At 44.6% G+C, this 16,864-nt stretch overlaps 1 protein-coding gene across 2 annotated transcripts in view; it reads left to right on the top strand.

The window, feature by feature from the left end:
• LRIG1 (leucine rich repeats and immunoglobulin like domains 1) overlaps window positions 1-16,864 on the top strand; it is a 94,340-nt gene that overhangs the window by 45,311 nt on the left and 32,165 nt on the right. For both annotated transcript variants that reach the window (XM_037387327.1, XM_037387326.1), the window contains exons 4-5: window positions 15,409-15,546; window positions 16,600-16,743. In XM_037387327.1, coding sequence (XP_037243224.1) covers window positions 15,409-15,546; window positions 16,600-16,743 — 282 coding nt within the window. The remainder of the gene's footprint in view (window positions 1-15,408; window positions 15,547-16,599; window positions 16,744-16,864) is intronic.

Raw genomic sequence — 16,864 nt, 5'->3', positions numbered from 1 at the left:
CATTTGGGAGTTGATGGCAGGATGTTTTCACTGACATGCTCTTGGCTGAGGATTTCCCTTCCCAATGTTCTGCTGCAAGTCAAGTGTGTTAACTCTGTAGGCTCTTGAGAAGACTGTGTTACCTGATCTGCTGGGGAAGGGGGTGATGGAAGAAACCATTTATTTGCAGCAGAACTGAGCCTGTTTACATGCAGCTTCCTCAGTAACTTGCAGGGAGAGCCTCTGAGCCTTGCTATTGTGCCAGGTAAAAGGAGGACCTGAGCTGCAATCAGCTCTGCTTTGGTCTGTGACTGCAGGTTTCCCACAAACCCCTGTGCAGGCACAAGCCCAGCCCTTACTCTGGGGCCTGTCTGCCACTGCTTCATCTTCCTGCACATGGGTAAAATGCATCCTGGAGGGCTTTGGGATGTCTGCACGGGATGACAGAGGTGGATCCTTGTCCTCTGCCCTGACTCCAAGGTGGTCAGCCTGAATCAGGCAGCAGCCAGTGATGCAGGCACACCAGCACAGGCTGTTACACAGCTGTAGAGCTCAGCAGAGAGCCTGCTAACCAGACCTCTGAAGCAAGCATGGTAAACCCAGCACACTGTGCCACATCCTCAGCTGGCTAGGAGTTAAGGAAGTTAACAGATTAAACACTTAAAAATAACTTTCGTTTCTTTCACTCTAAGTCTTTTAAGCCCCCAACCATTTAGGAACAAAGGGGATAATGACCCATGACAGTCAGCTGTGTGTTAGCAACAGTTAAAGCTGTTTGAGATGCTTTGGCCCCATGATGTTGCTCTGAATAAGCACAGATAAGGAAGTCAGAATAGGGATTTTTGGAGCAAGAGTGTGAAATAGGATTAGCTGATTCACAGGGGATGCAGTGACACTCTGCAGTGTATTTACTGGGGAAAACGAAATCAATAGGACTGCTCTGCTGCCAAACTGAGCATAAAAGTCTCTTGAAGAAAATCAATCTTCTTTACAGGCTCATTAATGTAAAGATCAATTCACATTAAACTGTAATTAAACAGAGAGGGCTAATAGGAGAAGGGTAAGTGATCTACTGTGCCACAGGCAAAATATATCATGTAAAATTTGAAAACTAAATACGTGGAGAATTGGAAGTTGGGAGTGGCAGGGAACATGCTAGGTCAGCTTGAAAGGGCTGGTGAGCTCAGATGCCAATTGGGGCAGCGTGGCCCTCATGGAAGGGAAGGTACTCTGTGGTATTCTGTCTGGGTGTCAGGGGTAAGACAGGTCAAAGACTGCAGACAGCATTTCTGCATCAAAAGTAAAGTTTCAATTTGAGTTGCATGATTTCTTGGAGAGCTTTTCCTCTTAAGTTGGGGATTTCATTATAACTTTGGTTAAATTAGTCATGTTGTTAAAGTGACCCTTGTTTCTTGTCTGACTTTGGCTTTAGTTTTCATTGTATCTCATTAGACTTTTTTACGGGATTAGAGTTGACTGGTCTGGGAGATCCCCAGTGTGGCAGAATTGGGATCATACTATTGATCCCTCCTCCTGGTGCTTTGCCTCATACGTTCTTAGTGAAGGCTTGGGAAAGCAACTGTTGTTTTAGTGCTGTTTGCACTGCTTCGCTGGTGCTGTGAAATGGTGTTTGCAGAGACTTTCTAAAGACCCACGTGGTCCATTAGATTCTTTGAGCTGCTGTTTCGCTTTCATCTGAGACAAACGTGTTTTGCGATGTTAGCTGAAACAATGCTAGCAGTTGCTGTACTCTGCTGATCCAAGTGTGATCTAGCAAATACACCTTTGTTTCTGCAAGCTTTTCCCAGGAACTGAAATGTTGATGTTGAGATGTATGACTCCAGTTCATCTTTGCTTTTGAAGTTAAGATGCTGAAGACTTGGCAGAGTGTCAAGAGAAATGCAGCTTAAGTTCCTGCCCATGGCAGCTTCTCTGGGTGACCCCAGTTAAGAGGAAGGAGCTCAAAACTGCTGCATTGGTGCTGCTCATGGAGCAAGAGCTGAAGCCTGAGGCGGACTCGACTTGAGATGTGAGCTCACTTCATGTTCCTGACGAGGCCAGAGTATAAACCTCTGTGTAGCTGGAGTTGATAGTTGGGAAGTTTGGGCTTAAATGAAGAATTGAGGTTTGAGCTAACACAATAGTATAGATGTAGCCTTGGAGGCCATTTGTGGCCTGGGATCCTGCTGTGCTAATTGCTGTGCAAACAAAACAACTGCCTTGACCCCCCAAGAGGCTTAGTCTGCAAGTCATCTTTGCTGGAGTTAAAAAAGCATGATCTAACAATTAGAAATAAGGAGAATACTCTGTTAATTCCATCTGGGTCACAGCAAGCGGTTTTGTACTCATAAGCACAAAATCCAGATGACTCAGATGCAGCCGTGTGCAGGGTCCAGTTGAAGTCAGCAGGCTCTGCTTGTGTGCAGGACGTGTCTTGCGCAGCTCAGAAAACTGCACTGCCTGCCATGCTGTGTAATTCGAAAGAAAACTTTCTCCGGTAAGTAAGGCAAAATGGTATATGCAGATGTAGGCCCATCAGTGGGAGCAGATTCACCCCAGCTCCTGCTTGCATCAGTTCCTATATGGTGTAATGTCTACAGAGAGCAATTCTCCAGTGTTTACTCAAGCAATTCCCCTCAGCAGCTGGAGAGCGAGTTGCTCTCTGAGGATTTGGTCCATGCTACAGGCTACACTACCCAGCTTCTGGTTTTGGATGTGAATATATTGATGTAGAAAGGTGAACAGAAGGAATACTGGCAGTCAGGCTGTTCAGTATGCAAGCAGCATGCAAGTAACGTACAGGCATAATATTCTGAAACCCACCTCTCCTGTTTGTTTTGCTCAGATTTCATAGTAAGGCTCTGGTGTGCAGAGTCTGCTAGTTTTTGAGGCCAAAGGCTGCAAGAGCCTTTCCCAGTGGAGGAAATTCTCATTAATCATGTGCTCCCAAGCACCAGAAGAGGTGCTGTTTTGACTTCTCTTTTGGGCCGTTGGAACTGTTGTAATCATTTGCATGTCCTCAAGCTTTCAGATACAATGTGAGCGCATGGAAATGGCAAAGGATCTGAGGCTATTCCAGGGAAATGAGTAATCATTTCTTCTAGAAAAGCAACAGCAGTAAAGCCTGTAGTCATCAGAATCAACTAAAGAGCATTGGAAAGCATTCTGGGCATGTATAGAGCAGTGTAAAAATTGGCCAGAGGAAAAAAGATAGTGAAAGTTGGTGGCAGCTCATGGAATACCATTTACCCTTTGAGGCTACTTGATTATGTATTTACTACTGAAGTTCACTGTTCTCTGCAGCTGTGGCAGCTTCTTCGGTGGGTAGAGAGTTGCTTCGAGCTGGGCTAGGTCTGCTCGGACATCGTTGTGCTGCTTAGCAGGCCATGCTAGGTTAGTGTTTGTTCTGGAGGAAGGAGAGGACACAAGTGGTCTTGCGGGACAAAGCACAAGATTAGGAGTTGGAATGGTGGAACCGTGTCTGTCTTTTTTGTGTGTGTCCCACATACTTATCACGCTCCGAGACCAAGTTAAATTCTTGTTTGGGGAAGAGCAGGTATTGCCCCAGGGCAGATGTACCTCGTGAAGGTAAAGCATCTTCTGGTAGGTTGTTCGAGGGCAGGTGCGTGTCATGTACAATGCACAAGATGGTTTCCAGGTTCTGTCCCTCTGCAGACCAAGTCTAGATTTGTTGTTAGGGTCATTTGCAAACATGATCTTTTGTTAAGGTCAATATGAAAAATAGCCTCATATTTGAGCTTTAGAATAGTCCAAACTTGCTGCTATTAATATCTATGGTAGATTGACTGTCTCATTTAATGGCATATGGCAAATAAAGCACCTATCTACAAAAGCAATTACTTTGTTGGTCTTCACAGGCTGAGCAGATTTCAAACATAAATAACTTGCTGAGTGTAAAGTTTTTTTAACATACTGGAGTTTCCTGCCTAAAAACTGCTAGTAATGGCAATTTAGGTTGTTCAGGGGTGAGTAAAGCTGAGTTGCAGCTGCAATAAAAGCAAGTTAAATAATTTATCTTTTTTTGTCTACCTGTTTTTCTCTCTGAAAGCTTGGCTGATTCAGTTTTGTAACTAAATCACACAAAATCGGGGAACTATCAGAATGTGTTTGTGTTTTTTCTGTGCTTTCCTCCCTCCTGAGATTGCCCCGTTAGTGCTCATTACTGGTCATCAGTTTATCCTGGTTGTTAGACTGGTGGTGCTTGCTCAGAGCATCAAATAGATGCCTAGTGAGGAGCAAGAACAGGAGTCGGGGTAGAATTGTAATTTTAATTTTTATTTTTTGCGAAGCGTGGTGCCATAAAGCACTTTCAGAATCTTTCCATTTTGTTTACTTTCAAGCATCCTGGAAGTCTGGGGAACAGGCAGTGTCTTTTAGTTCCTCTAACAAGGCTAAAACTGTTTCAGCAGAGGTGTTAAAAAATGAATCCTGCCCATGTGGTTCAAAGCCCAGAGAGTAAAACATCAGTTTTGCCATTTACCTTCTGCTCTGTACAGTGCTTAGCGCTTCCATCATTGCTTCCACTAGCACCATTAGGAATAGTGTGTAATTCAGGGTGAAGAAACACTAGTGTAAACTGTGTTCACTAAAATGTGATCCTGCCATGTCTAGGTTGGAAAAGTTTAGCAAATAATCTCTAGAAAGCTTATTTTTAACTGAATAAAAGCTGGCTATGTGCTGGATTTTTTGTTACTTTTTACCCATGTTGAATTCCCCAATTAATTGCAGAGGTGAGCAAGAGAGATCACATCAAATGTTAGGAACTTACTCTTGCAAAAACAGCCCTTCTGGGGTATGCGGGGTGGAAAATCTGATTGCTGCTTGAGGTAGATGAGAAAGTGATCGGTCATACCTTTAGATGAAGTGATCACTTAAGAAGCCACCCTCCCTTCCAAGTGTGTGCATAACTCTTGCTTGTTAACAGGAATTCCATGTGAATATTGATTGGGGATAAGTGGTTAGGTGAGTACATGTTCTGCCTGTCAAACCATTTAATGTTCAATTGCACATCAGGGAAAATAGCAACAGCAGCTGGAAAATGAAACAGGAGTGCAGGGGCGTACAAGTGAAAAGACAACTGTTTTAGTGGTCAGATCTGAACAGAGAAAAATAAGTTGGGGAGAGGGGAAGAATTAAGAGTTGATGGCAAAAGAAAAAAAGTCTATAAATGGCTGATTGTTTTTAGACTTAAAATGTTTTTCCTGTCCAGTCCATAATGGAAGGAGTTGCCGAGCAGAGGGGTGATTAGTGTAAACAACCAGGGAACAGGATTGGACTTTCTGTAATTCTTCAGGTGCCCTGGAAAAGGAACACCTTTTGGTAGTCTTACTGAAGGTTTTGTTCCCCCCCCCCCCCCCCCCCCCCCCCCCGCAGTTTATGCTTTTGAGGCAGCTGTCATCTTTTTCAAAATAAGAGGAGTTTAATAACTAAATTATCTTATTAAAGAAGCTTGAAGAACCTATTGGCTGAGTGGTGGTAAAGGCTTACTGCTGATTTTACAAGATCTGCTCTAGGGAAGCCTGAACAGGTAGTGTTTTACACCAGCCTGGCTTAGCACAATAGCAGTTCTACTTCAGAGCTCAAACTTTCTATTCCCTGGACCTTTTGACACCTTGTTCTGCAGTTTCCTGAAGCCATCCTTCCTACTTGGCGTGCTTTGTTAATAACAGGGTGCCTAGACTTGTTAAGAGCTGTTTCCTTTGCTAACTTGACCACGGCTTTTCCACATAGGAGCCATTCTTTCTTGCAGGCTGAACAGTCTCAGCAGAGCAGAGCTCACAGTGAAGCCTGCCCAGAGGCTATCCCTGTTCTGGTGACCTTGCTGACAAGACAGATAAGCCCTTTCAACAGAGCACAAGTGTGTGTCATGTTGGAACAGACTAACCAGCCAGCCTATCTACATCTCTAAAGTGTTAACAGAAGTTCTACTGGCCAGTCAAAAATGTTTCTCTAACTGCTGCCTTCTTCAAGGAGCAAGTCTTTTAGAGACTTCTGCTACAAGTTCCATGAGACTTTGAGAGTCTGGAGAGTAGGTATACTCAAGTGCGTTGTCCTTTATTTACCTGCCTTAGCATCAGGGTCACAGAGCTCTTGTGTAGTTAAATCCACCTGTTTTCATTGTGCTCCTGTCAAAGGTGGGAAAAGCCCCTGTGTCACATCATGGCTTTCAGGCATAAGCAATGCATGCTATCAAGAAGTCTGCTTGCAATTACAGTTTGGATTAATCTTATAGCATCATGGGCAGAGCCATTACATTTGGTTTGCACTTAAATTGCTGCTCCACTTATGTATTTTCTCCTCCTCACTCCTGCAGAGAGACAAAAGCAAAACAAAGCCATCCACAAAACACATGCACTCACTAGGCTGTGGTGGAGCTTCTTTACTTTGATCATTTATTACACAAAGAGAAACTAAAATCAGCATCAGGGTTTAAGGATAAAAGTGCCTGCATGCCCTGTGATCCTGGACCCTATTGGCTTTCAAATGAAAATGCTGCCCTTGTTGATTAGAAGCACAAAACTTCCCTGCAATGAAAATGAAAAGAGGCTGCTGTCTCTGCTTGCAAGTGGGACAGGATAGTTGCCCCAGCCTCTGCTCTGGGCTAGTTAAATTGATATCTGGGCTGGGTCTGATTCTTGGTTTCTGTTCTTCCTTGTCACAAACCTGACTCATCTGAGGCCAGTGATAAGGGTGTGGGGGGCGAGGCAGCAGCCCTGACGTGGAGTGGCTCCTTGTGCTGGGTCCTGTGGAGAGCAGGAACTCATCAGAGCAGCAGACTGGTGCGGGCGAAGCTGAGCCCTTTCTTAGCTTCGAGGACTGGCTTACGCGCTTAATTTATGATAGAAAATTGAGTTTGGCTGGCATGTATCAGCAGCAGAAGGAAGCCCTTGAGGTAAAAGTGCAAGAGGGAAAGCCAGTGGCAGAGCAAGAGAGTAGTGGACCAAAGACATAAGATACAGAACATAGCAACACTGACCTGACTGTCATCTGCCAGCAACTGAATGACTCCTTTCAAGTACTGATGTAGCCCTTCCTTCAAAGACGCTCTGCTGAGCCCTACGACCCCATTCAGAGAGCTGGTGCAGAGCCATGTGGTTTCCTGCGTTCTTGTATGAAAACTGCCATTTTACCTTATATGACTCTCTCCTTTCTATTCCCATAGGACAATTCTGCTCCTTCTTAGCAGAGTTCAGCACTCAGCAGGGCCTCTCCTCTCCTGTGCAGCCTTTCTCAGTGCTTGCTCCAGACTGAGGTCAGGGAATGTGAGAAGATGGAGAGTGACAAGAGCAGTGGTTTGGACTGAGAACTGGAGAAGAAGGGGCTGAAAGACTAGCACAGCTATGAGTGTTCACAAAGTGGCTGTTTCAAAATGGCATGGGTTATGTTCAGTGACTTAAAGGTCTTCTCCCCCCCTTGTGCCAGAGAAGCGGTCAAACTGCATTACAAGTTGGACAGTCCCTGCTGAAGATACCTGGCCCCAACCCTAGCAGGTGCATCATCCCATTGAGGGATGCACACTGTGACTGAAGATAATCGTGGAGATATCTTGAGGTAGAGCTGCATGCAGGGAGATGAGATTGTGCTCTGGTGTTGAGTTCATAAAAGGTCAGGAAAGCTCCTTACAGAGAAGCTGTGACAGACAATGAAAGGTGCTTTGCATAGCCTTCTTAATGGATCTGTGCTCTTTGTGAATACATCATCTGAAAGGCCTCTGCAGAGCACATTCTTCATGAAACATCCAGTGTAACCAGAAGAGAGCAGAAACTCTGGTCCTCTTGGAACCACCCTGTTGCTGATGAGGGGACTGTGGCCATAACAGAGGCTGGCTTGTCTTCATGAATCTTAATTTGCTTTGATGTCATAACAGGTTGTGTAATCTGCTGAAGAGATAAGACAGCCTCTGTTTTAAAGATGACTAACTTCTAATCTTGCCTGTCCCACACATTTTGCTCTGTTAATGGAATGACTGCCAAAGGCCTAGGAAGTTGCGTATTGCAAAAAATATCCAAAATCATATGGTGGCAAGTCAAAAAAGCCTAGTGAGAATAAATGCTGATCAAAGTCAGGGAGAAAGCTTTTAAAAATCACATCGCTTACCTCAGTGGATCTAACACACAGCATAAGGTCATCTAACAAGTCAGAAAGTTTACGTAAACATTGCTAGTGCAAATATCCTCAGAGAATATGTATCTCACTAGATGTGGTGGTTTTGGTTACATTAGAAAAAAGGCTTTGCTTTTTGCAGTTTATACTGAACCCAACAAAAGCCCTTAATGAATGTTCATCAGATCCAGGCCCTTGCTTATGTCCAGCTGCTAGGAAAGTCAGCTTCCAAAGAGCACGCTTGAGCTCTGCCTAACTCTTATCCATGTGTCTGCCTTATGAAAGAGCTTTGAGGGTGTGCCTGGCAAGAGGATAACATCTGCCCATGATTAGGTACCCAGGGCCTGAGGATGCTCTCAGGCCACACTTGGCCTGCACCGGGGTCAGTGGTTGCAGTCCATCAACGTGAGAGGCAGATGAGTTGGGTCCTGTGGGTGGCCACTGCATAGTCTTTAATAGATAGTGAAAACATAGCCCTTGAGTCACTCTGGTCTCACATGAATAGCCCTTTTGACTGCAGTGGAACTATTTGTGCAATAATTTGCTTGTGGGAATAAGGAGTTCGTAACACAGCCCTTTGCAGTGTCGTTGACTTGACTTGCAGGTGGCTGCAGTTCCCAGGTCCAAAGGGGATGAATTAGCAGATCTCAGCTCCCAGACTGCTTTCTGACTCTAAACATCCATGACCTTGAACAGAGATGCAGTCACTTCTCCATGAAAGGTTGCATTTTTTCCCACCCCCTCCTCCTTAAAGGGGGAAAAAAAAAAAGAAAGAAAAAAAGTAAAACTATTGGGTTTTGAACCTCTTGTCTGTCCCAGCTTGCGTATAGCTGTGGTTTGCTTCATGCTTGTCCAGCCTAAACCACCAACGCAGGGCAAGAACATGACCTGATGAATGAAAGCCCCCTGAAATATATCTGTTTTGAAGCTAATGTACAGCAGATGGAGAGATGTCTTTGGACTTTCTGCCATAGTTTGATACAGTTGGAATAGCTCTGTCAGTCTGTTCTTGCTTTACACTTCTATATGATGTTTTAAAGTGAAAAAAGTGTAAAATAGTCACAGATTTTGTTTGCTGCATCTTAGAAAGATCTTTTTCTGAAGGAGTACTAGGGAGAGGGTAGATCCTGACATACAGCCTCAGGCACAGCATGTAAACCTTTCAGAGAAAGTTAGGATACCTGTAAAAATTACGCAAGGGGATTTTTTTGGTGGTATGTTGGGTAGTTTGGTTTTGGGTGGGGGGGGGTTTTGTGTTGGGGGGTTTTTTTTGGGTGGTGGTTTTTTTTTTTTTTTTTTTTTTTTTTTTTTTTTTTTGTGGCTGACCCTAAAATGCAGTGGCTGGTTGGCCTGCCACTGCTCTGCTCTTGTTGTGTGTGCAGTCAGCACCTGAACAAACAGAGCTGTATCTGCAGCAGCCTGGGAATCCGCCAGGATTCCTCAGGGAAGGAGTGATTCAGAGCATCTGAGAAAAGTGGGGGCTGCTTGCATGCATCCTTGCTTCCTGCCCGGACAATAACCCATGCAGCCTTACTCTGAACTGACAGCAGAGCTGTTCCTGTAAGCAAATAAGTGCATGTTGTGTTGGATAAAAATGTACATTCTTGTAATGGTACAAAAGTTTGCACCTCATGGATTATCCTGGCAAGGCTGACATGACAGTGCAAAGTGTCCTATAGCTAGCGAGGCTTTCCTGGAGCAATTGGGAAGCATGAGGACTTGTTAACTTTGGGCAGTTCAGTTTTTCAGGGAAGGTCTCATGTGAAGAACTAGAGGATGATGTGCCACAGATTTCCAGCATGTCACCTGCATGTTTGCTTCATCTGCTGGTGCAGAGAGAGCTTCACTGCTCTGAAGCAGATCTTTCACAACTTACAGTACAGAACAGGAATTTTTCTGTAAAAAAAGTCTTTGGAAGCAAAAAAGAAATTTACAAGTAAAATGTTAAGAACGTGTAAGAAGTTCTGCATTTGAAAACTGTATGAACTTTGAGTAGAAGCTGATGTCCAGGTCCCAGTGACATTGTCAGTTTTCCTTCTTCCCATACGCTAATAAGAATTGCTTGGGACAGACCTTCAGTTATTGATTGTAATAAGGTGACCAGAAAAACCAGAAACATTTCTGTTGTTGCTGTTGTAAACACGAATGCGTCTTCCAGGTTGTCGGTTTCTCTTCATCCATGTTGGGAAAATTGCTCGGGCATTGCATTTGGCTCTGAAACTGTGATTTTATTTTATTTTATTTTTTGTGTGGGTGATGGGCTAAAGTCAGATGGCAGATCATCTAAGGTGAGGGTTTAGGAAACCATGTCTTGAATCTTCTTTAGTGTTTCCAGGAGGATCAATATTAGATCTCCTCTGAGTTGAGAAGGTGGAGGAGGGCAGGTAATTCCAGGCATGGGTTAGTCACAGTGTATATGATCCATCTCCTGTTACGGTGCCTTTGATCTCGCTCTCTTTGCATGGCCTGTCTCTGACACCAAACCTTGCCTGTCCTTCAGTAGCAAACCCCGTAATTCTTTCTGGCTCCAGCACTTAGTTTTTTCAATACTTTCCCAGTATGGAAATATTAACCAAACCCTGAACTTCTTAATCTCTCTGTTTCTGGTCTTGTGATCTCCCTTGTATGCTAATTTTGAAAAATGTGCTGGCATATTAATAGAAACCTACCCGAGGTGCAGAGCCTCTCTTTTGAAGCTTGATTTTATTTTTGATGCCTATAACAGGTGTTGGTTTAATAGGTTTGCTGTACTACGGCTTGCCTTTTTTTTTTTTTTTTTTTTTTTCTTCAGCCCAGCCAGATCTGTAAGCTGATACCACATGAAGGCCAAGCATGTGACTTCTCCCTGCCTTTAGCCTCACTTCACACCAAACATTTGCTCTGCAGACTCCCAGCAGCCAAGGCAGCCTTAATTCAAGCTTTGTCTAAACCAGGAGGTTTTGTGCTGATTGTATTTAAATCGGTCCCACCAAAGCCCCTCGTAGGTTCCCATCTGAGGGGCTGCTTGCTTTGATTTTCCGCTGTCAGCTTTCTAACGGGCAGCTGCTGAGGGGAAGTGAATGTGGCTCGAGCAACAAAGGAGCATGTTTGTGCTGCTCTCTGCATCGATTTCACACAAGGAGTTTGAAGCCACGGTCTAAATTAAACTCATTAGTGTTCTCCAAAGGACAGACTTGCTGCAAAGAGGAAGGTGAATTCTTCTCCTATTAGGTTTGGTGGAAAATGTTTCACAGCCTGTTTATCAAATACTCGCAAAGATGTTTCAAACGAGGAAACCCACCGGGATTAAAGTGTAACTTTACCTCTAAAATACAAGCCGAGATTCCTGGAAATGCTGCAAGCTTTTGACTTTGTGCCACCTGTTGTTTCCCTGCCACCCCCTTCGGCTCCCTCCTCACTTAGAGCAAACCCAAACACGCTTCGGCTTCGCTGGAATGTTCTGCTTGTTTTTCTGTCTTGCAGCAGCCCAGAGGAGCACAGAGCATGCGTTTGCTTCCTGACGTGGTCCTGATGGGCTTGGTTCAGCAAAGAGCTGGCAGAGGTTAATCCAAATCTCCTGTAGTCCCGACGGGTCTATTCAAGAGCGGTGCAAAGTGCAAGGGCTAAGAGGCTGCGCTACCTCAGGGTGTCGAACTGGGGTGCGGGTGGGTTAAGCAGCGATGGCTGGAGGGTTCCTTCCCCCAGCTCTCCTCTCACTGTTTGAGGCTGTAGCTGGTGCTGACCTGAGGGCAAAGCAGTTCCTGAACAAGTGCCATATGTATGCAGCTCAGAGTGTGAAAGCAATCTCTTGCTGACTTGGAGTTACCTTAGTTTGGCACCAAGATGTTACAGTTCAAGATCTGCATTAGCTGCAAATGAGGTGTCTCTGGGAATGAGGTTGGGTATGAACTGGGAAATGCAGCTGGTTTAGCCAGATCCTCCCATATTCACAAGCAAACCCAAATGGGCTTGGATGGTCTCCTTAGTGCCTCTGATTTCTTTTTCCCTTGAGCTGCTTTCACTCCAAATTCTTAGCGGTGCAGGCAGTCCTGCATCATCCTAGTCCGTTCCCATACACATTGGTAAAGCAGAGGCAGAGAGGGGTTAAGAAACTTGCCCAAGGCAGATGAGTCAGTGCCAGAGCTGGGAATAGAAACTGGGAGACTTGGCTCCCGCTCCAGGCTCTAATTGCACAATCTCACACCGAAGCCCTGTCATCATATAGTCTTGAGGTAACACTGGCTGAAGTGAGACAGGGAAAGCTGTTTCTAGGCTGTGATACCTAAGGAGTGGGGAGAGGAAAAGACACCTGAAGTCAAATTGGTTGTGGAAGCACCACTAATTTGTGCTTTAAAGCCTGCTTTCGGCAATTGGTACTAAAATCTGATCTGTCACCTTTGAAGCCAACGAAGCTTAAACTAAGGAGCTAGTTGGGAAAAATCCAGCCTTTTTCCAGTCACTGCTAAAGGGGAGAGGCAAAGTCACTGGGCTTTTTTTTTCTTTTTCTTTCTTTTTTTCTATAAAACACTCTTACGATAAGAGACTGGGAAGGAAGGCAGGCGAGCCGAAAGGATCGAAATAATAGCAGGAACGGTTAAATCACATTTCAGCTTTTACTGAAAGAATGAAAAATAAAATGTAAGCAAGCTAGTAAAAGGTTTGGACGATGTTGCGTTCATATTGCATGCTGTGTATAGGAAAAGTCAGCGGGGCTGGTTTTGTTTGAAGTGCAGTGCTTTGAGAGGGTGCAGCGCTTTGCAGCGAACTGTCTGACATTCCCCAGCTGGGACTGGCGCTGGGGATGGTGTTTAGAGCTGAGAGTTACATTTGGAGTCAGCCCATGTTTGAAGGAGATGGAGAGAGGGAGAGAAACGAGCCTGTTTTTTTCCTGTGTGAAATAATGCATCCATCTAATCTGCCAGCTGTAGCACATGAAAAGCAAGAGGCAAATGGACAGAAGTCACCTGGAAACTGCGAACATGGCTCAAATGAAATAGTTCTTCCTTGTCCTTTTCTTCCCTTCTTAAAGCCTGTCTTCTGGGATGGGATATCTGGCAGGCAGGCAGATTGGATGTATGTTGAGCAATTAAAGCACAGAAATATTAATACTAAAAAAAAAATCCCCACATTGGCTTCTGAAGAGCACTTCATGTCCAAACCCACTCAGTGCTCTCAGTCCCTTGCAGACTTAGTTGCCTTGCCCTGGGATTGTTAGGTAATTTATAGATTCTCCACAATCATTTGTACAAGCCTTCATTTCCTGTTAATTCACAGCCAGATTCATCTCAGCATCACAGCCTAGATGAGATCAGAGATGAACTCGGAGCCCCTGCTTCAGGAGAGCTCCAGAAAGCGTGCTTGGGCTTTGCTTTCACTTACGTCTGTGTTGAGGTACTTTCCTGAATTTCCACTATAGCATAATTCACTGGACCTCTGTTCTACTGTGTACGCAGATGTGAAAATTATTTATTCCTAGCTGTAAAAGAATCTTGGTCATTTGGATAGTAGCTGTATCATTGTCTCTTAGACAGTTTGTGGTTGTAGAGACTTGTGTGCCTGTAACACATGGAATAACCACTTTGGGGACATAAGTTATGACTTTCCTTTGATTTTCTTGACACCGTTCAACATTGTATTATCAGCATGCTGCTACAGTAGTGTAAAATTTGTTTGTTAATGTTTTGTGGGCCTGCACCAAAATTAAGTAGCGTTTAAACTCTTAAGCCCGAGCAGTATTTCTGCGAATGCTTCCCCAGTATAAGCGAGGGTCATGTGCTGGCTGTTTAAAGGGTGAGCATCCAGAAAGGGTATTGTTCTGGAGATGGAGTTTTTACCCTCTTCCTATTACAGACACCAGCAAATGTGGTGGTGAAACAATCTGGGTTTAATAATAGGGAGGGTAAAGGAGCGGATCACAGTGCAGGGAGCAGGTCCCTTGCCGTGTGCTATTTCTTTTGGGAGGAGACTTTTCTTTGCAAGGGGGGTGTCTGAACCCCTGGGAGAGCCTGAAATGGGGGTGAAGCTGGAGAAGATGGGCTCCTAGACACTCATCAGCTTCAGTGCCTGGAAGGCTGTGGTTGGCTCATCTGTTAGTTTTTTGTTTCAACGGAAAGAGAGCTGGGATGTCCTGGTTTGCATTCAAGAGTGCTTTCACTGACTGCTGTATCCTCGTTTGGTTACTCAGTAGGTAGCAGGCTGGATTAAGGCACAGTACTTGTCTGAAGCCTCCCTACTATCTCTTATTATTCAGCAAGTTCTCAAGTGTCTGGTGAGCGTCTCTGTTTGGAGTGCCTCACAGCCTTGCCAGTAATATCAGTGACTGGTCTAAATTCACATCAGGCATGTGCTCTACTTGTGACTAATGCACCATGTATTTTTTTTAATTGATTACTGTTCTCTCGACTGATTCAGGCCAGGAAGGAGTCAGAGGAAAGGACTCAAGGGGGGATTTTTAGTTAGACCTTGTTGAGTACAGATGAGGAGTAGAGTATTTAACTGTTTGATGGCTGTGGAAAACCTGAGGAGAGTTTGTATTACCTTCTCTAAAGAAAAATATTAGATTGACTCCTTCAGGCTGGTGCTGGTAAGGCAGCAAACACAGGTGATGGTTACAGGGCCTGATCCTGCGGTCGATGCTTGGGCAGAGCACTGGCACTACAGAGTTGTCCTAATTGCACAGTAGGGCAAAGGCAGGAAAAGATGAGGAAACATTTGCAATAACATTTGCAGCCCTCCTACACAGTTTCTGTGCATTACAGATCAGCGTAATGTAGTCCGAATTTGGGAGTTTTCAGAAGAACCCTCAGGAATTAAGGAAACGTTGTTTTGTAACTTTTGCTGAGATTATATTTACTTACCTGTTTTCTGCTCTGAAAATCCCGTTCTCTGTGTGAAACATTGGCAGGTTGCTTAAACCATTGATAAGTACTCCTTGCCTGCGGGATTAAAATCCAGCCCTGCAGTCTTTGCATGTAATAAATCCATTCTGGAGGTGCAGGCTTGTAGGCGACTGAGCCCAAATCACTGGAAGAAAAGCTGATGAATGGAATAAATAGTTCTACAGAAGGGAGAAGTCTTATACCATATTAGAAAAGTGTCTGGAAGCTTGCAAATACCTGTGAGCTAGTCTCTCTAGCCATAGAAACAGCATGGGATGAGGGAATGTCTCTCTGGTGTGGGTTTCTCCTCAGACAAGCTGTTGAAGAAGCACCATAAGCCTAGGTACGAATTCGGGGGCCAGCCCATGGGCCTGCTATGGCCTCAGTTATTCTTTCTGTTTTTCTAAGAGAACTAAGTTGTATCTGTTTCTCTTCCTGACCGTTTCAGGCATCACAACAGGATCCGCAGCATTGAAGCAAGTCAACTGAATCCCTACGTTACCCTGGAAACGTTGGACCTGAGTTTCAATGACATCACGGAAATCCGAAACGGCTGCTTTCCACAGGGACTTCACATAAAGGAGCTGTGAGTTTTTCTTGTTGGGAACAGCTTTTGTTGAGTTACCACAGCAGAGAAAAGGGCCTCAAACCTTCGTTAAAAAAAGGAGGGGGAACGAACATACAAACTATGGGGTTATTTGTCAGGATCTTAAGGGCAAAGGAGAATTAGGAAGCAACATGTTATCCCTGCTGTCAGGTTATTTTTTGAGCCCTGTCTTTTTTGGTTTCTGATGTATGTGTAAAAGAATGCAGATTATTACTGATGGTGTTGCATGGGAATGTTGCAACAGAGAAAAGGTGTCCTGCATCCTTTAGGTGTGGGTGTCTTTACAGCTGGAAACCTAGAAGCCAGAAATCTGCAGCAGACCTGTGTTTCTTCCCCAGTGAGAAGTGTATATGCTGCTGTTTCTCAGGTCAGCTCATGTACCTCTAGAAGAGAGGAGGAGGGGTGACAGTTTCATCATTGAAGTGGCTACTGAATGTTAAGACCAGAAATCTCTCTTTGGTTATTTGAAGAAAACCAGGGTTAAACAAAGTAACACCCTCCCAAAAGAGATGTTTGGCTGTTCAGGGAAATCTAAAATAATCTGTGGTTTAGATACCTTTGAAGAGGCGCAGACAGATAATCTGCTTGCATTAGAGTTTGCACCTAAGTGCCTGCCCCGGTTGTAAGAGGGTATAAGAGAGTGGTGTTGTGACTGATATTTGCCTGTTGTCCTGTTGAAAACAGCCTCTGTGGCTAAGACTAAGGTCCAGGTAAGAAAGAGCCCTGGGGCAGATGCGGAGGGAAAAATGGGGAATTTATTAAGAGTCATCCTGCGCTGGAATATTCTCCAGTTTCTGGCTTCCACTCCCGGTTGTCTTGCTGAAGTAGGAGGGTATCAAGGAGCTCTTGGGAAGTGTGCTTCACATTTGTGACATGGCTCTGGGGAAAGGCGCTGTGCTCCTTGTGCTGCCAGAAAGCCAATTGATCTGAAACCACCTTTGTAATTTCACCAGCCTGTCTGGAGACCACCTAAATGCTGATAAAAGGAGTTTGTGACAGAACTGTTCATTTCTTTGCTGTGATTTATTGCAGCTACCTGGGGAGCAACAGAATCAGCACCCTGGAGCCTGGTGCTTTTGATAGTCTGTCACGGTCCCTGCTAACACTTCGTCTGAGTAAAAACAGGATCACTCAGCTTCCTGTCAAGGCGTTCAGGCTACCCAGGCTAATACAACTGTGAGTAGAAATGTGCACCTTAATGAAGCTCAGTCACACTTTATAGAGACGAAATGTCCCTGAGGGATATACACACCGAATGTCACCCTTCCTCACCTGCTGTCTATAAAACTTCGAATGC

The sequence above is a fragment of the Falco rusticolus genome, chromosome 4 (assembly GCF_015220075.1).
Source record: "Falco rusticolus isolate bFalRus1 chromosome 4, bFalRus1.pri, whole genome shotgun sequence".
Taxonomy (NCBI): Eukaryota; Metazoa; Chordata; class Aves; order Falconiformes; family Falconidae; genus Falco; species Falco rusticolus.
This window is presented reverse-complemented; position numbering and strand designations above follow the sequence as displayed.